This window comes from Octopus sinensis, linkage group LG3 (genome assembly GCF_006345805.1).
Source record: "Octopus sinensis linkage group LG3, ASM634580v1, whole genome shotgun sequence".
Classification (NCBI taxonomy): domain Eukaryota; kingdom Metazoa; phylum Mollusca; class Cephalopoda; order Octopoda; family Octopodidae; genus Octopus; species Octopus sinensis.
Window position 1 is genome coordinate 12,949,757 of NC_042999.1, and position 20,690 is coordinate 12,970,446.

At 37.7% G+C, this 20,690-nt stretch overlaps 1 protein-coding gene across 8 annotated transcripts in view; it reads right to left on the minus strand.

The window, feature by feature from the left end:
• LOC115209688 (DENN domain-containing protein 5B) overlaps positions 1 to 20,690 on the minus strand; it is a 224,355-nt gene that overhangs the window by 153,365 nt on the left and 50,300 nt on the right. For all 8 annotated transcript variants that reach the window (XM_029778171.2, XM_036500860.1, XM_036500859.1 and 5 more), the window contains exon 2: positions 13,810 to 13,919. In XM_029778171.2, coding sequence (XP_029634031.1) covers positions 13,810 to 13,919 — 110 coding nt within the window. The remainder of the gene's footprint in view (positions 1 to 13,809; positions 13,920 to 20,690) is intronic.

The window sequence follows — 20,690 nt, forward strand, 5'->3', positions numbered from 1 at the left end:
GACCCAGGAAGACATGGGATGAGGTGGTCAAGCATGACCTCAGAGCATTGGGCCTCACTGAGGCAATGGCGAAGGACCGAGATCTCTGGAGATATGCTGTGACTACAAAGACCCGGGCTGCTTTCTGCAGCAATTCCACATACCCCCTACCCATTCTAAGTACCCCGGATCCCCAAAGTACCCTGGATCCCCAAAGTACCCCGATCCCCAAAGTACCCCGGACCTCGTTGCCCCTGTGCCGCTGACACGTTAAAATGCTCGAACCGATCGAGACGATGCCGGACCCTCCGGCCCCTGTGCAGGTGGCACGTAAAAATCACCCAATCCACTCACGGAGTGGTTGGCGTTAGGAAGGGCATCCAGCCGTAGAAACTCTGCCAGATTCAGACTGGAGCCTGGTGCGGCCCCTGGCTTCCCAGACCCGGTCAAACCGTCCAACCCGTGCTAGCGCGGAAAGCGGACGTTAAACGATGATGATGATGATGATATATATATATATATGCAGGCATTCGTCATGACAAGACACTTTTCATAGCTCCGGTCAGTAGCCAAAGAAGCATATTTCAACTCAAGCCAGCAGAAACTATCCTTGTTTTTAGTCCCAGAACTTTTGAATTCTACAATTCTACTATTCTACTCTTTTACTACCATCGGAGGATAAATTTATACAAATCTATATACAACCTGGAGAAAGAAATATAAACCAAAACTAAACCCAACACTAGTTCTAAAACTAGTCCCGTGAGTACAATTCTTTTTTCTTGATCTGTATTAAACACACCGCTCATCCTGATTTGTACTAAATACACTGAACTCTCCCGCACACAAGCCACGCATTTCCGAATATATCGACACAAACTTTTCAACGGTGTATTCACTATTATACATCAAGCCATCAATATACACGTACAGTGTATAATACTGTCCCACTGAATATGGCCAATAATATTCAAAAACGCCACTGGGTTGAAAATGAAATCACTGCACTGATAAATGCTTGGTACACCCACCACAACGAAGCTAATGTTTACAGTAAAATAGCTGAAAAATCAGCAAAACAATCCTTTCACAGATCGAAAATAAAATAAAAGAGATTATAAGAATATTTCCTATTTTCCACACGCACATGGCAACACTAGAAGCCATCCTTGTCAATGAATGTAGTGCACCAAATGACCCAACTCCAACAGGTCAGGGGTCACTTCAACGACCCCATAGCCAGCAACAAACATCTGACCTAATTCCACCCAACACTACTCTGGCAAGCCAGAACTCACTATCACAAAAACAACAACAGCCTGCTTCTGCTACTACATTGGAACCAGTACCTGACCCGATTCCACACAACCCTACTGTTGCAAGTCACGTTTCACTGCTGCTACAACAACAACAACACTGCTACTGCTACTACAATAGGACCACTGACCAACGAACGAGCCTGCCAATATAGAAAAACCACTACTACACCCACATAAAACACCCTGCCATTACTATTCTTAAGGCAACTGTAGATTTGGCCCCAGCAGCACCAACAACAATGGACGCTGTGCTTTTTTCCATCCTACCTTATGTCGTAGACTTGTTAAGGGCACCTGTCCATATGGTATAACGAGAAAAAACTGCCCTCACCTCCACCCCAAATACTGTCCTAAATACAGAGTCTATGGTCCTGATCCCAAATATGGATGCACAAAAGGCAATGGATGCACCTTCTTCCATCCTAAACTGTGCCAAACTTCTGAGTCACTAAGGATGTGCCTGAACCCAGAATGCAACCACCACCATCTGAAGGGCACAAAACGATTGCAAAATAAATATAAACAGCAACAGAAGAGATCTACGACAACAACAAAAACAAAACACAACCACGTTTCCCCTCCTACAATCAAACAACATAGACAGAACCATGAAAAAACCATAACACCAAATAACACCAACATGAAATATGTATCCTCTGACCAAGTGGCAAACCAAAGAGGTAACTCTTTTTTACTGACTTACCTAGAAAATATGAAGGCCGACCTAAGCCAGGAGATCCAACGAGCTATCAGCAACCACCTATGCAAATCACACCCACTACTAACAAGAAAATCATACACACACAGCTCCATACAAGAACTACCCACATTGTTACCACTGAACAACATAAAACAAAACTTAGAGCAAGGCAAACATCAAACTCCCCTTACCTCGACATTCCTGTTAAATGTACGTGGCATCAACCCATCAATTATTGCCCAAAAATGGAAGATCCCATAGATAGAGAGTTGGCTTGCCGAAACGGCACATTGCTTCCCTTTCTTTATCCTTACTGAGACTCACCTGAACAACACCCATATGGACGCCGAGGTGAAAATAAAAGATTTCACCATTGTTCGTGTGGATCGCACAGACCGAAATAAGGGAGGGACAGCCATCTTTATCCATCTATGACTCCTTTTCACTTGATGCCAAGAATATATTTTCCAATGGCTATTGTGAATCTGTATCACTATTCAGCAAGGCCAAGGACATAATCATTGTTGGTCTTTACAGGCCTCCCCAAGCACCTCTAAAGTGCTTTGAAGAGTGCCTTAGCAAAGTCAAGTCTTTCCTTCAGAAGTACCACTCCGGAAACATACTAGTGATGGGTGATTTTAACCTCCCTCATGTGAACTGGCCCACAAATACTCTGAAGTTAGGCAAATGCTCTACATCAGATAGAGCAGCAGCAGAACTGCTCTTTAATCTAATGGATGAATATTTCCTGACACAGCTAGTGCTCGAACCAACGAGACAGAATAAAACGATCTTGGATCTGGTATTGACCAATCACTCTTGCTTCGTTCACAGTATTTCAGTTGAAAAACTCTCCTCTCAGACCACGACATGGTACTCTGCAATTTTAATTCCCGACATATAAAAACCAAACCAGCCAATCCCACTCCATGGCACTCATTTGACAACATAAACTTCCACAAAGCAGACTGGGGAGCAATCAGAAAGGATCTGTCTTTCATCGACTGGTTCTTTACTCTCAATTCCACCCATATTGAGACTGTATGGCAGCACTTTGAAAACATTGTCACCAACACATGCTCTAAACACGCTCCCACGAAATCTACTAACACAAACAGAAACCGGCTCCCTAAAAAGAAAAAAAACACTCATCAGGCGCATCAAAAGACTCAACAAAAAAATCAACCAATTAAAATATTCCCTCACACAACATCCACATTGAACAACAATGAAAAGGCTAGAACTGGAAAAACTTCATCTGCAGACTGACATGAAAACCTTCATTGAAAATCAAAGAGCTGTGGAGGAACAGTGGGTAATCAAAAACATCAAACAGAACCCAAAAGTGTTATATTCTTATGCAAATAAGCATAGAACCACTGTCTCACCCATTGGGCCATTGATTGATGATAACGGCATTCCCCAACACGATGCTGAAGAAATGGCAGAAATACAGCAAAAACAATACTGCTCTGTCTTTAGTGTTCCCACTAATATTGACGTAAGAGAAGCGAACGAAGTTGACTCCCAACATAAAATCTCAGGCATAACCTTCACTGCCACTGACATCATAGCAGCAATAAATGAGGTCAAATACTACTCTGCTGTAGGCCCTGATAGATTCCCCGCTAGTCTCCTGAAGGAATGTAGACACCAACTTGTAGTCCCTCTGACCAACCTCTGGAGAAATTCGTTAGACGCAGGTTATATACCGAAACAGTTTCTATCCCAGTCAGTCATCCTGGTTTTCAAACAGGGAAACAGATCCCCCGCACTCAACTATCGCCCAATCTCACTCACCTTCCACATCATTAAAGTGTTTGAAAGAGTGTTAAGATCAAGGATAGCTGACTTCCTGGAGACCCACAAACTCCTAAATGCAAATCAGCATGGCTTTTGCTGTGGCAGGGACTGTCTAACACAGCTCTTACACCACATTGAAGATGTACTCAAAGCCTTAGGAACAGGTTCGAACTCTGATGTCATATATCTTGACTTCAGTAAAGCGTTCGACAGGGTAGACCATAATATCCTACTCTCAAAATTGGCAAATGTTGGAATCCGTGGAAAAGTTCTACACTGGATTAAGTATTTCCTGGCAAATAGAACACAACATGTTGTAGTTGATGGAGTCCTCTCAAGCCCAGCAAAAGTCACCAGCGGTGTCTCCCAGGGGACTGTCTTGGGTCTGCTACTCTACATAATTTACATAAATGACCTTTCCAGTGTCGTACATTACTGCAAAGTGAAAATATTTGCTGATGACACTAAGCTCCAGCAAATCGTCAATGAAGAAGCAGACCGAACTCAACTCCAGTCTGATCTGTATGCTGTGAGTCAATGGGCAGAGAGAAACAAAATGCAACTGAACGAGGGAAAATTTGAGCTGATGCATTTTGGAAGAAATTCCTCACTAAAACAGCCATACTCTCTTCCTTCAGGGGAACTGCTCACAGCCTCTAACAATATCAGATACCTGGGTGTAATTGTTGATGACGATCTCAGTTGGAGTGCACACATGAAAAAGAAGGTCGATATAGCTCGTAAGATGAGTTCCTGGATCTTAAGAACTTTCCGGTCCAGAGAACAAGGTGTCATCATACCACTTTTCTCCTCTTTTGTATGGCCACACCTCGAATACTGCTGCCCACTGTGGTCTCCCCATACAAGACAAAACATCTCGAGGATTGAATCACCCCAGAGGGCACTCACTAAATGAATTGAAGGCATGGCTGCTCTCGATTATTGGGATCGCCTTAAAGCCTTGAAACTCTACTCTCTCCAGCGTTGCCATGAGCGGTACATCATTTGTACCATGTGGAGAATATACCACCAACTTTGCCCAAACGACCTGAACATTAGCTTCAAGGTTCATCAAAGACTGGGACCACGGGCCATACGTCCCCTGCCCAATTCAAGATCACAGCATACATGTACACTGCAACATAATTTCTTTTCCTCAACAGGCCCTGCCCTATTTAACATTGTCCTGAAAGAGATCAAAGAGGAAAAGGATCCCATCAACTTTAAACGGAGTCTGGATAGATTCCTTCAAAGAATACCAGATAAGCCACCCATAATTGGATACAACTCACCCAACAAAAACTTACTACTTGAATGGACCATAAACAAAACTTGACTTAAACAGGATTTGAATAATCCTATCAGGTGGTGCTATTAAGTTAGACATGGCCTGGACCAATCTTTGGTCGAAACATATCTAAGTTTATATATATATATATATATATATATAGATAGATATATATGATGGTTCTGAATCAGGGGTGAACTGCAGGGATACAACAAATTAGGAGATTGTAAACATTCCCAATAAGCAGCCAACAGAGTTTGCAATGATTTTCATCAGAAGTAGTTTCTCAACTGATTTTGATTTTGAACATACACAGGGAAAGAGTTCAACAACAACCAGCTAGATATATAGCATTAACTAAAACTTGTACACTGCACCTACTAAACACACTCTCTCTCTCTCTCATATATATATATATATATATATATATATATATATATAGAGAAAGTGTACAGTAAACCCCTGATGGTAGAGCCTGAAAAGTGTAAAGTTTCAATGGTAATCCGGGTGGAGTAATGATAAGGTGAATAAGGAGAGTTACTGAAGGTCTGATAAGGGAGGGAGAGATGAGGGTCCAAGAGAGGAGGAAATACACTCAGGCAGGATCAAACTGGGGTGAGTGTATGTTACATATGGTTCAAATGTACAGAAGACAAAAGACGAAGACAGGAGAGAGAACAACAAGTAAGTGTATTTGTTTGATGCTCAAAAACAATGGAAATATCAAACACATATACAAAAGTAATGTGTTTTGCTAGTTCATGGGTAGGCTGCACATGCAGGCATAAGAGATAATATTCTATTCAATGCACCTGGTATTAAAATACCTGGAAGTCATAGACAAGTGACATAACTCACATCAGATCCCATGCAGGAGTCATAGACATCGATGTTTCATATTTGTGACTTGTCAATACCGTGTACCCAATGCACATACACAAACAATGTGCTTCTTTCAATTTCTACCAAATGCACTTGCAAGGTTTTGGTCAGCCCAGGGCTACAGTTGAAGACACTTGTTCAAGGTGCCATGCAATGGGACTGAACCCAAGTCTACATTGTTGGGAAGTTTCTTAACCACACAGCCATGCTTGCACCTTCTATTTTTATAAACTTCAATAATATTTTCAACAAAGACTACATTGAACTTCTGTTGATAAATGTATTCGATAAATACACAGGTGAGGAAAGATACCTATAATATAACTAACTAACTAGCTGGCGGCCCTGTGCCATCAAAAATGACAGCCAATTGTAGTGTTTTATATATATGGATGGTCAATCAAATCAATACACTTGTCAATGTTCACATACATTCACATATTCCCTTGTACAACACACACACAGTTGAAATTCTGTTTGACTTTTCACCGTTTAATGTTCATCATCCCCACCAGTTTCCCATCACCCCTTCCTTTCTCATTCATATGCTGTGACGGAGAAAAATACAAGAGTGTTATTATAATAAATACACACACACACACACAATTACAGATTTAATGAGGAAGGGGAAATAGGTAGTAGAGATTTGAATATAAACTTTCAGTGCAAGTTTGTTTTTTTGTTCAACTACTGAACATAATTATGGCTAAAATTGGATTTATCTAATAATTTCCACAACATATTCAGTTTACTTTGGGAAAAATCTATTCAGATTATAAAAACTAGGTTTGAATAGATTTAAACAAATATAAATATATAGACTCACTTATAATTTCTTTTCATTGAACAAGATATAAAAATAATCCAATAATTTCCTGATGTTTTCAATAGGTTCCCTCCCCAATCATCACCTTTTTATTTATATGGATGGATACACACATACACACATACACATCCCTGTAAATCTTAATAGTCATTCTTATACATACATAAATATACCAATTAACTACATTTTACATGTTGGAAAATGGATGAAAATTGCACGATACGCAGAATACAGATGAACCAACATGAAATAACCCATTCTATTGGATGATTAAGTCAGTACAAAAATAATTGCCTTATTGTTACTTCACAGACATAATCCAAAAGCAAAATCAATTAATGGACTTATAAAAATATAATTAGTAAATGTAATCAAAAGATAAAATGTAGCAGTGACTACAGAGCAAGGCAAAATTTAAGATTATAAGCTTCAAAAAGAGAAAAAAACAGCCATACTCTTTCACATAATTAATATAAAAGTACAAAATAAATTCTGTCTTTCTTCAAGTTTGAACCTGCTTCACTCATAATTAGGCAGACTAACATCGATATCCCAACAAACACTAATTTTCTCACAGATTTTCAACTTGTTTATAAATCTCTGAACTCTTAAAATATGCTAATCACTGTTGTATCTTGTCTTTGGAGAACATCTTTTCCTTTCAAACAATTTTTATTCACAACACAATTAATTGAGATAAGTGGGCTTTGAGACTTGGTTGTGAATCTTCAGTCAAATCTATGGATCAATGAATCTAAACAAGGATTGTAGTTGTTTGTTTGTTGTATTCAAATGCCTTTCCTAACACCAACTGCTTTACAGAGCATACTAGGGGCGCCTTTTTTAGGCTACCAGAACTCGTGAGGTGAGCAGGCGGCTCAACAAGATGAAACTCTTCAACTGTGAGATGACTTTATGATCAGAGGTTAAAGCATTATAGAACAGGAAAGAGAGAAAGTATGGTGGAAATGAGGCACCATCAGGAAATACACTCAGGGCATAAGAAAGCAGTGAGAAAAAGAAGAGGGAATTAGGAAGGATGAATGGGTAGGTTTGCAAGAGTGTGAAGACAGAATGGTAGATGGTTAGAGATGGGGATAGAGGGGAATGCAGTGAATGGAAAACATGTAGGGGGTGGATGTGTGGGTAATGGCGAGTTTCAGTTTGGCAGGTAAGGTGAAGGAAAATAAGAATTGATCAGAGAGGAGGTTGACAAATAGCAACAATAAGCCCCACCCCCGTACATAGATGAAGAATAGGGAAACGATGTGGGAAGAGTAGGGAGGTGAGAGGGATGCAGACTGACAGAAACAGAGTTATGACAGTAGGATATAAGATGGAGATGAGTGAATAATGGCAGATATGAGAGGGTGTTCAAGGGAAGATGGTATCCAGTGGAAAATAGAAGAGTAAGAGATGAACTGAGAATGTGCGACAGATGACAAAGAGAGAGAACTGGTAGGAGAGAAGAGGGATGAATGCATGTAGTTCTGCTTTCATAATTACAGCAGTTAAGTAAAAGTACCAAAGAACAGTGACGGAATGATGAGTATTAAGAAGATGAGGTGTGGGGAAGGTTTGAACTGGGGCAGATTAGGGATTAAAGGTGGATACACTGAGTGACAAAGGTGGATATGAGTGAGCGAAGGCAGATATGAAAGGTGTGTTTTTAGGACCTCAGTTTTACTGAAATGGAAGGATCTTCTCAATCATAGTAAGTTACAAATCATCTTCATCTTCTCTTCCATAAGGTTTAACATCTTGCTTAATCCCCAAATACATTTTTTTTTTTTTGCTTTTTGCATGCTTATTCAAGAGTTAGTGTCATGAGTCACAAGTTGTAACTATTCAATTGACTCCACAACTCTGTTTCATTTATGTTAATGCAATCTATTTTATATCAAAGTGAAACTCTGTAAAAATACTTGCTTGCATACATCCACCCATGCCAGCATGGAAAGCGGATGTTAAACGATGATGATGAGGAAATGAACAGACTAGAATTAAGAAGCAACTAACGAGATCAATATTTGAGCAGAGTAGGTAAGGTGTTTGTTCCATGGAAATAAGAGTCCAAGGAGGAGTGAGGAGGAGAGAGAATTAAGTGACAATAACCATGGAGAGTGTTTGCCAACAAAGTCAGAGAAAATGGCTACATTCTCCTCTATTAGAGGGTACGAGTTAATAGAAGAATAGGGTTAGATGTATGAAATTACACAAACAACTTCAGGTAATGCTCTAAATCACAAGCTGGCACACTCCAAGAAGATTGTTAGATCTCTTATATCACACTGAGAACATATATAAAAATGATCCGACAGGATAACTTCAACATGCACCTTCTTTTTTACAGGCACAGGCTTGGCTGTATGGTTAAGAAGTTTACTTCACAACCACACAACTTTGGGTTCAGTTTCACCACATGGCACATTGAGCAAGTGTCTATTTGTTCTACATTTATTCCTTGCTGTTACATGCTTTCTAGTTACTAACATAAATGTAAAGATAATTTTCTTAGGTCCTATGAATTTATTAAGTCACTATAAGATTATTCTGCTTATTTCAAGGTCTTTTCCACACTTCAGTCATCAAGGAAGCTAATAACTCAAATGGAAAATATATATCGAGATAGGTTGGTAGGTAAGTAGCTATAGATAGATTTGCTACAGTAATACAAGTTCAAATGTTCAGTTTTGTCTTTTTCTTAACACCATCGATAAATGTATATTGTAAAAACTGTCATTCATAATAAGCCTTGCATCAATGTGTTTTGTTTTAAAATAATTCTTCCTTTCACAACAAAAAGCTTGTTCCAGTCCCTTCTTTCACATTTTAACCTCTTCTATCCTCGTACAAAGTTGCCTCCTTCTCTACTGTAGTCCCACACAGTCGATGAGGAACTTAGTCTTGTGAGCTATAGGGCAGCATCAATAGAGCAGGTGCCACATAAAAAGCAGCCAGTACACTCTCTAAAGTGATTTGTGTTAGGTAGAACATCCAACCATCGAAATCATACCAAAAAAGACACTGGAGCATAATAGTTTTCCAACTTGTCATATCTTGTTGAACCATCTAACTGACGTCAGCCTGGAAGACACATAAAACAATGAAGAAGATGATGATGGTGGCGAGGAGTCTGCAGCCATGTTATTGGAATTAGTTGATTTAAAGTAAAATAAAAGGGATTGATTTAGTTAAACTAAGATTAAAAAGAAACCTGCTCCCTTTTTATAACGATATCAAGAAAGTGTCAAAAAGTTATATTTTATTCATAAAGTAATTCTTTAGCAAAGTCTAGATCAAGTGTGACATATTTTTAACAAAAGAATTCCACTCTCCCATAATTAATTAAAATTGTTCATCATTGTTTCTTTGGTGTTTCTCAAACTTAGCTTGCCCCAGAACCCTCAGGAGTTTTCAAAAACAGCAGAAACCATGCTTATATTTCATAGACAATCCTACCAATTTAATAAGTCACTAAAATGAGAAACTAAAATTGTTTTCGAGAAAGTATTTATTCATGCAAGAATAACAAACAAAATGACATTGAAACAGCAGATGTGCCAAAGTCCCTTTACACTAATGAACCGAGTTGATGATGGACACACGTTCATCTGCAAAGAGAAGTTGTTCTGCAATGAAACAGCAATTAGCATTTTCACATTCAAACCTGACAGAAGAAATTATATATAGAGTAAATATCCAAGTCATCATTTTGATTCTCACTGTTCACTGTGCCTCATCCTCATCATCGTCTGCTTTCCATGCTGGCATGGGTTGGACGGTCTGACTGAAGACTGGCAAGCCAGTAGGCTGCACCAGGCTCCAATCACATCTGGCAAGATTTCTACTGCTGGATGCCCTTCCTAACGCCATATAATGTATTATTATCAGTTGGCAGATATCAGCAAATAATTTGTTTATTGACATTAGAAATAAGAACCACAAACTCATTAAATTCATTAGTCTTTGAGGAGATACGATATTGAAACACCAGGTGTCACTGAATCTCCTTATGCTAATGAATTGGATGTGATGTATGAAAAGTTGTTCTATGATAAAACAGAGCACTCTCAAACTTGGCAGAATATATTGGTTTCAAATTTTAGCACAAGGCCAGCAATTTCGAGGGTGAGGGGTAAATCAATTACATTAGTGCCAGTGCTCAATCATGACAGAATTTGAACACAGAATGTGAAGGTGGATAAAATGTTTCTAAGCATTTTGCCTGGTATGTTAATGCTTCTGCCAGCTGCTGCCTTCTGGCAGAATATCATCATCAGCATCAACATCGTTTAACGTCTGCTTTCCATGCTGGCATGGGTTGGACAGTTTGACTGAAGACTGGCAAAGCAGGAGGCTGCGCCAGGCTCCAATCTGTTCTGGCAAGGTTTCTACTGCTGGATGTTCTTCCTAATGTCAACCACTCTGAGAGTGTAGTGGGTGCTTTTTGCATGCCCCCCACACAGGGGCCAGTCATGAAGCACTGGCATTAACCATGCTCAAATGGTGCTTTTTAAGTGCCACCAGCACTGGCATGGGACACACTTGAATGGTGCTTTTTATGTGCTACCAGTACCAGTCAGGCAGCACTGGCAACAGACATGACAACAATTTCACGTGACTCAACAGGTCTTCTCAAACACAGCATCTTGTCTGACAATTGAAGGGCACTTTTCAATGGGCTGGTTACGCGATACTGGCATCAGCCACAGCTACAATCTCATTTGGCTTGGCAGGTCTTCTCAATCACAGAATATCTCCAAAGAACTCAGTCACTTGTCATTGCCTATCTGGGGCCCAACATTTGAAGGTCGTGCTTCACCATCTCATCCTGGGGTCTTCCTAGGTCTACCTCTTCTACAGGTTCCCCCACTGTTAGGGTGTTACACTTCTTCACACAGCTGTCATCTATATGCAACACAAGACCATACCAGCACAGTCGTTGCTCTCGCACATCACATCTGATACATCTTATATCTAACTTTTTCCAGAGGCTGCTTACACTGTTGTGTATGCACACTGACATTACACATCCAGTGGAGCATACTAGCTTCATTTCTTTCAAGCCTACGGACATCCTCAGCAATTAATAATAAAAACAAAGTCATTAAATAAAGAATTTATTTTGGAGAATGGTGGATTACAATTTTTCTATTAAATAAATTTATATTAAACTTTATTAAAAGACACCTTATCTTGCAAAACTTCGTAACTTTTCTAGTAGAATCAGGTGTTTCCTTGGAACCCACTTTTGGAAGCTAACATTATAAAGTATAATACTAACCTACATAATAATGTATAGCCTATATTTTGAGCAGTCTGTTGTAAGCCATTTAGTAATCGCTCTTTAGTATAGGACTCACTGCTGTTAAAAAAGGGATTAAGCCTTTTAATCCCTACCTTATATGACTTACCTCATAGACTTAAATCTAATTGCAACAGTTGTTGATGTCTACACACATTTATGTCTGTATATATATATATCATCATCATCATCACCATCATCATTTTATATCTACTTTCCATGCTGGCATGGCTTGGACAGTTCAACAGGATCTGACACATCAGATGATAGTGTTCTGCTCCAATGTCTCAGTTTCGGCATTGTTTCTATAGCTGGATGCTATTCCTTATAACAATCATTTTACAGTGTGTACTTGGTGCATTTTTCATACCACCAGTAATAGTGAGGTCATCATGTTGCTTGCAAGACTATAAATTTCAAGGGAAGTGGGGCTTTATGCTGAGAAATGAGGAGTTAAAGCATCAGACATGTCATAACAGAACCTGTTTCTTGTAGTAGTGAAACCTCATGACTATTAACATTTTAGAAGACAGGGTAGAAGTAATCGGAAAGATTTTATATACATATAGTAATAATAATAATAATAATAATCCAAGGATGGAAGTCATAAATATTTTAATGTTAAAATATTCAAAAATTCCATTCTTGAACTATTATTATTATTACTACTATTACTACTACTACTACTACTACTACAACAACATTTAACCTATGTTATATCAGCACAGCTTGGTGCAAACCCATAAAACTGCTGTTGCATGTTGGATTCAGAAATATAAGCCTCTAAAACCTTTCAAATGTGTTTCAAACAAAATTAGAATTCTCATTTCCAATGTAAGGTATTAATCTGAAGGGCAAAAGTTAATCACTGAGATGGTTGTGGAGGCATGCTGGTGATGGTAATTTCACCAACTTCTTTAATATTCTCTCCCAACAGCATCTACTCCATTACTCTCTCTCTCTCTCTCCACTACCAACCTCTCACAACTATAAATCTGTTCATCTCATTTTATTTCATCATCTTTCATCACTTTGCCTTTTTAGGCATTTTCTCTCTGTCTTTCATTTATTCTCCTTTATCATCATTTACAGGGAAAATAAAAATTTACATGAAAACAAGTCATAAAGCAACCCCTCTAGTGCTGGTACCATGAAAAAAGTAGGCAATACACCCTGTAAAGCAGCTGGTATTAGGAACGGCATCAAATGAAAGAAACCAAGTTAAAGCAGACACTGGAGCATGATGCCGTCCCCTGACTTGTTGGATCCTGTTGAATTGTTCAGCCTATGCCTGCACAGAAGGCAAAAGTTAAATGATGACACGGAATAAATGCACTAAATCATTTATTCACTTGGGCTTTGATGCATACATGAATAGAACTATTTCACCAGTATTTAGTTATTTTTATATATTCTTAGTATAATAGGTACATACCTTTTTTTTTTTCTAAGCAATATAAAACAAAATTGATTCTTTTGGGAAATAACTTTCAGAAAACACATCCCTCAAATATCAGTCTATAGGAATGTATTTACATTCAATAAATCTATTAGTATTTAAAGTTTCTGGCATGAGATGACCAAACTTCAGCAAAATCGTTAATCACAAATGGTTTTAATTATATTTATTAACAAAAATTAATACTATTTTCAATATTGAAATATATCAGAAAAACACATTTGTAATGAAGTTTATTAACTTACCATTCCAACAGCTTCTTTGTCGAATGGATTCCATGGCACAGTTTCTGGGTAATGTGCTAAAACTTTGGATTTGTATGGTCTTCTCAATGGAGCACAATGAAGATTATCTCCTGTAATGTGAAAATAAAAATTTATATGAAACACAGGTTTTCTTAAGATAAAACATTTATGGTTGTCAATCTTAATACACACAGATCAGCTTACATAAATGAAAAAAAATAAAGAAAAAATTTCTACCATACAAAAGATGACTTGGTTTGCTATGAATATCAAACAGATATTTTTAACTAAATCTTAATTTCAAGTTGAATTCAAATAATAACTAAAGCTGACACAAGCGATAACTTTAAGGGATAATAATTCTGCAGCAGATGCTAACAGTTGATAATTTGTAATCAATAATCTTAAAATAACTCGGCACTGACAGAATTAATTGATAATTTTTTGATGCTTGAATGAAGCCTGATCAAAATATTTGTGCTCTACATTCTCACAGGCTTTTTGGAATAATTCAATTGTTTGAATGACAGTGATATATAACCACCAGTGTAGGTGTTTCCTCAACATATGGGTAGCTAATCAAATGGTAAAGATCAAGTCATACATTTATTTGAAGAAAACATTCCATTTAACCCTTTAGCATTTAAACTGGCCATATTAGGTCCAAAAATTCAACAAGTTCTATGTTTAAACTGAGCAAATTCTGTTTTTCACACCTACCATACAATGTCATTCTAAAAATATACTATCACATCACTGAAATCTAGAAGCAGTGAGATAATGTATGATTAACTCAAACCAATTTGAAACAAGCAGTACATTTGACAGAATAATTTGAATGCTAAAAGGTTAAGACAAACTTTCAGCTGAAATTTCAAATAGGAAGAAAGAAAGAGATGGCTTATAACTTTAAAAATATTGAGCATGTCAAATCAACAAAATTGTTGTCACCTAAACAAATCGATGTCAAGAATTATTTTCCTGATACTTCTCTTATAAACATTCCTTATTTTTGCTGAAAGAATTGGAAAACTATATATGGCTTATGGTCTCTGTTATGACATTAGTATACACATTTGGTGTAAAATGGTATTACACAAATAAATGGTTGTGCTTATCTAAAAATAACCTACCACAGAAATATATGTTAATACAGAAATGCATTCCATACTACTTGAACGTAGGTATTCACAGTTCAACTACTGACTGTTTCAAGCCTTATGCCTATAGTTTATTTATTTATTTATGCGCCCTTTTCAAGCCTATCCAGGCTCATGGGCCTGGTTTCCTGGTTTCTGTGGCGTATGTGTCCCCCCCCTAGCTGGATGGAACACCAGTCTATGGCAGCATTACTCAAGAAACAGGAAGCAAGAGTGAGAGAAAGTTGGGGTGAAAGAGTACAACAGGGGTTGCCACCACCCCCTGCCGAAGCCTTGTGGGGCTTTTGGGTGTTTTCGCTCAATAAACACACACAATGCCTGGTCTGGGAATCGAAACTGTGATCCTCCAACCGCAAGTCCGCTGCCCTAACCACTGGGCCATTGCACCTCCACTATGCCTATAGTAGAAAGAATTATTATTATTATTATTTTGGTTTGGTTCAGGTTCAGTCTTATTCCTGGAAGGATTTATGTGAGTAGTGGGTAATTACTGTAGCAGTCTTTCAAGTGCTTAGAACTCTTCTGATAATCCTTGCTGTTTCTAAGAAGCAAACTTTCTGTAACAGCGCCACCGAGCATTCTATTCCAATCTCCTTCAGCCATTTGCCAATATCTTTGCTTATTGTTCCCAATGCATAAATTATCATAGGTGTGACCTTTAATGTTCTCATGCTCCATATTTTTCTTCATCATCATTATTATAATTATTATTATTATTATTATTAAGGTGGCAAGGTATTTCATCTATCTTTACGTTCTGAGTTCAAATTCCACAAAGGTTGACTTTGCTTTTCATCCTTTCAGAATCAATGTAATCAACTTACCCTCTCCCCTGAAATTGGTCTTGTGCCAGAATTTGCAACCATTATTATGTTTGGCTTTTGCTTTGAATTTATACAAGTTGACTCCAATCTCACTCAGAGACCTCAAGATGCAACAAGGTAGAGGTTTAAGTTGGTGTTATGACTAGGATGCCATATAATTGGTTTTGCACAGAATATTGTTCTAGAGAATGTCAGTCAAAATATAAGTAAATTAGAAGTTTGTTTTAAAAGTAATTTGATTCTAAGACGATCGTCTGATGTTAAGCTGTCAGGAAACGGTGTTTGCTGTTTTGGACGTTTAAAAGTATTTTGACAATGTTTATGGATCAAAATATTTTGGGGATTACATAGACAATAATTTACATAGGATATAGGCAGTTCCTATGAGCACTATTTTTCGAACTTCTTCCATTTTTGGATTTCCTAGTATCTGAGCTAGGTAGCAATCAACCTCTTTTGCTATCATTCCTAGGAGCACCTATGACAACAGGTATTGTTTTAGTCTTGAGGTTGCTTAATTTGCCAATTTCTATTTCAAGATCTTACTTGCTCAGTTTTTGGTAGGTCTTGACAGACACATCTATATGGATTGGGGCAGTCATATTGGTAAGGAGGCATGATTTTTGTCTGAAATCCTTCCATATAATATCTGGCCTATTTGCATCTATTTTTCTGTCAAAGGAGTGAGATGTAGTCATTTTCAAGCACTGACAGTGGTTTGTGTTCCCACCAGTTTTTATCATGGAGCAGCAGGTCTTTGCAAATTACCCAGTGAGTATACTATGCTGCTCTACCATGCCTGTTGAGACACTCTAGGTACAAGAAGACTGAAAATGGAGACAGCATGATTGATGGTTTCATTTTTCTGTTTACATACACATGTTGGGCTACTGCTGTTCTTTAAGATGTTGGCTTGGTAGCTTCTTGTAGGTGGGCATTGATCTTGGGCTGCTATGATAAACCCTATTATTATTTGAAAACTCACAGCTTATTTTGCTGAGTATGATGGAAAGTGTCAAGTGTCCACAGCCAGCAGACTGAGGTGACACTTGTTTACTGGTCATGCTTCAAGAACCCTGTGAAGAATTCTTGTAGTTTCAAGCAATGCTGATTTTTGAAGGTGTTCTACCTTCACACTTGCACCAATCTTTTTCAACAATGTTGGTAGGTGAGTGCTGATACTTCCCAGTGCATCAATTACTATTGATATCACATCAACTCTCTTCATTGACCACAACCATCGTATTTCCCATTTTAAATCATCATAGTTGTTTATTTTTTCTTCTTCTTTCACAATGATCCTGTTGTGAATTATCATATATGTTCTTTAATTTTTATTCGCCACAACAATGTCCGGTTTCCAATGTCTGGTTGGGTGATCACATGGGATCATTGCATCCCACAAGATTTTGCAATTCTCATTTTCGGTTACTCCTGGAGTTTTCTCATACCACGTCTTTGCTCTTTGTAGGCCGTGATTCCCACAGAGCTCCCAATGGATCATTCTTGCCACATTGTCATGGCGTCTTTTGTATTCGTGTAGTGTCAATTTGGGGCATTCGCTAATGAAGTGCCATACTGTTTCATCCCTTTCACCACACATTCTGCATTTGTCGCTGTCAGTAGTGTTGTCTATTCTGCACTTCATATAACTGGTCCTTAACACTTGTTCCTGAGCTGCGCATATGAGTGCTTCTGTCTATCTTCAGGTCACTTCTCCTCATCCATAGCCACCGGCCCTCTGTATCTCGATGTTAACATCTCTTAAAAACTGATTGTACATTTTCTTTTCCTTTCATGTTTTTTTTTTCATTTGTTTTTTTAATTTTTTCTTTAGTAACACAATTTTCAGTGTTGATAACGCCAGCCTTCTTCGTGTGTTTCAACAGTGGCTCCACCACATTTTTTATATACCACCCTAAGCTGTTTTTCTCTGCTTCAACACAGTTCTGGCAACTGATTAAACCTCCCCACCCTTTCTTCTGGACAAGTACTGCCCATCAGTGTCACTTTTAGGGTGGAAGGCTCCATGTACTGTCAACATTTTTCTGGTTTTGGTATCCATTTCCTTCAACTCTCTCTTTTACCATTTTATAATTCCTGCTCCACACTGAAGTGATGCTATCGCCCACATATTAATTGCTCGCATCTTATTCCATCCAGTCAATTTTGAGTGCAACACCAGCCTCAGTCTTCAGAAATATTCCATCCCCAGTTGCTCTTTCATTTCCTTTTCCTTTATCTCATTGAACTCTAGTACACCAAGGTATTTGTAGCTTTCTGTTTCAATCTTGCTTAATCAAGGCTCTGTTCGGTAGTTCTATCCTAGCTAAGGACTATACCTTGCCTCTTTTTAAGTAGATTCTGCACTTCTGTCTCATCTTTGCCATACAGTTTCAAATCATTCATGTCGAGGAGGTGGTTGGTTGACTGAGATTTTTCCTTTAGTTGGTACCCTATGTTCATTTTCCTAAATATCAAGGTCAGGAGTATCATGCAGAGAACAAAAAGCAATGGAGATAGGCTATCACCTTGCAAAATCCCTCTTCTGATACCAAGGGTACCCAAGTTTTTTTCCGTAAGATATCAGTTCAGTTTTCCATTCCACAATACTTCTCTTCAGGAAACATGTTACATTCCTTGCAATTGCAAACAGGTCTAAGCACTCGATGATCCCTGAATGTGGAATCATAAGTTTTGTGATGGTCAATCCAGGCCATTCTCAGATTTGCTTTCCTTTGTTTACAATCTTGCATTACCATTTTATCTACAACAGTTGACTTTTGGTACCTCTGCATTTCCTTCTACGGCCTTTTTGTTTGGGCAGTAATATATTGTTCTCATCAAGAAATTTATACAGTTCTTCTGCAATTCCTCCTGACAGTAACTTTATTATTATTAATAATAATAACCCTATTATTATTGTTGTTGTTGTTATATACAGTTAGCACAAATGATAAGTTTTAGATTTATCATCTGTGCGAAGTTAATGATTTTTTTTTCTATTTTGAGTACAATTTCACAAAAATTTGATTGTTGTTACAGAGCTAACAAAAGAATACAAATATTTTTCACAGACAAAAAAATTTTAATTTCTCCAGTAGAAAAGCCAACTTTCAATATTATTCATGGATGACAGAAAAGACTATATTATTTAGCAATGTAAAGAGAAATTAGTTTTATTGATCATTTGTTGTAGACATAAAAGAAAGTCTGTGCAGAATACATATAGAATACAGAAGATAGCTGTTTATTAGCTCAAAATAGTAGCCACCATGTTGAAATAAAATTAAATTGAAAAGCTACAAACAAAGAAAATGATAGGGGAAAACGAAGCATAATATAAACATTCTAAATTTATTTTTCAGTGTAACAAGCTTTGGTGTGCAACTAATTTTTAGTTTTATGAAGTACACTTTTAATAATAAGAAATGAGTTAATTTCTATGGAAACAAATCCTTTCAAAGGTTAAGTCTAAGCCAAAATGTAAATTGTTGTAGCTCTAGGCAGACCAATGCCTTGTGAGTAGATTTAGTAGGTGGAAACTGTGTGTGTGTGTATTTATCGCCCATTGCCACTTGACATCCAGTGCTGGTTTGTTTGGGTTACCATAACTCAGCAGCTTAGCAAGAGGGATCAATAGAGTAAGCACAAGATTTAAATACTGAGGTCAATCTGTGCAACTAAACCCTTAAAGGTGGTGCCCCAGTCCAATGATTGAATCCAATTAAAGATAAAAGATATAGTAAAATGCCCAAAACACTACTGTTGATGATCTATAAATCAAAGACAGTAATGTGAGAGAATAATTGTTCTAATCATTTGTAATTTAAAACAAAGGAAATAGCTTAAATTTCACAGATGAATAAAAAAGGAAAATCTTATTCTAATAGAATAAGGCAAGTTTCCTGGCATATATAAATATGGAATTGCAACAGGATACAACTAAATACCTAGTAGAGTAATTATATATATATATATATATATACATACACACACACACATATATATATATATATATTAGATCTCTCTACATGAATGTTCTTAGTCATCAGATCATCAAAATGAATTAATAAAAGAAATTTTTTTAACAACATTCCCATTTCCACTCAGGAAACAGTTCTGTAAAATAGCGGCAAAGTGTTCAGCTTCCTCTAAATTTCATCAACATCATCATTTTCATAAACACTTACAAGGTGGTATCAAAAGGTTTCCAGACTAGTTATGTTTAACAAAATACAACCTATTTACCAAAGTATTAACATCATCTCCTTCGAAATAGTCACCTTGCACTCGTCCCAGTTTTCCTGCCATTTTTGGAATCTAGCCTGGAAGTCATTTTCTGTGAGTTGAGGACTTTCTGCGATTTGCTCTGGGTCTCAACAATGGTGTTAAAATGGAGACTTTTGAGCTGCATTTTCATCTTGGGGAAGATCTGGTAAATATGGCAAGTGTGGAAGCAACATCATGTTATTTTTGGCAAGAAACTCACAAGTAGGGCAAACTCGGTGCAGAGTACATTGTTGTGAAGAATCAAATTCTTTACGCTCCAAAGATCCAGTCACTTTAGCTGAATGTCCTTCCACAAACACTTCAAAACGTCACAATAGAACTCTCAATTGATGGCCCTGGGGAACAAATTCTCAATGCACAATACCATATTTCTGGGGGTAAAGCTCGTGGCAGGTCTTCCAGATCGCTCATCATCTTCCAGGGTCATTCATCCACTTTTAGAAGCACCTGTGCCAATTGAAACATTGCGAACAACCCACTGCCTAGCCACTGTAAGCTTTCCAAGGCATGCTCAATGTCTCCATAGCAGACTTGCCAAGTTTAATGCAAAATTTCATGTTGACTCTTTGTTTCTGTCCATGACAAAATCACAAACTACAACATA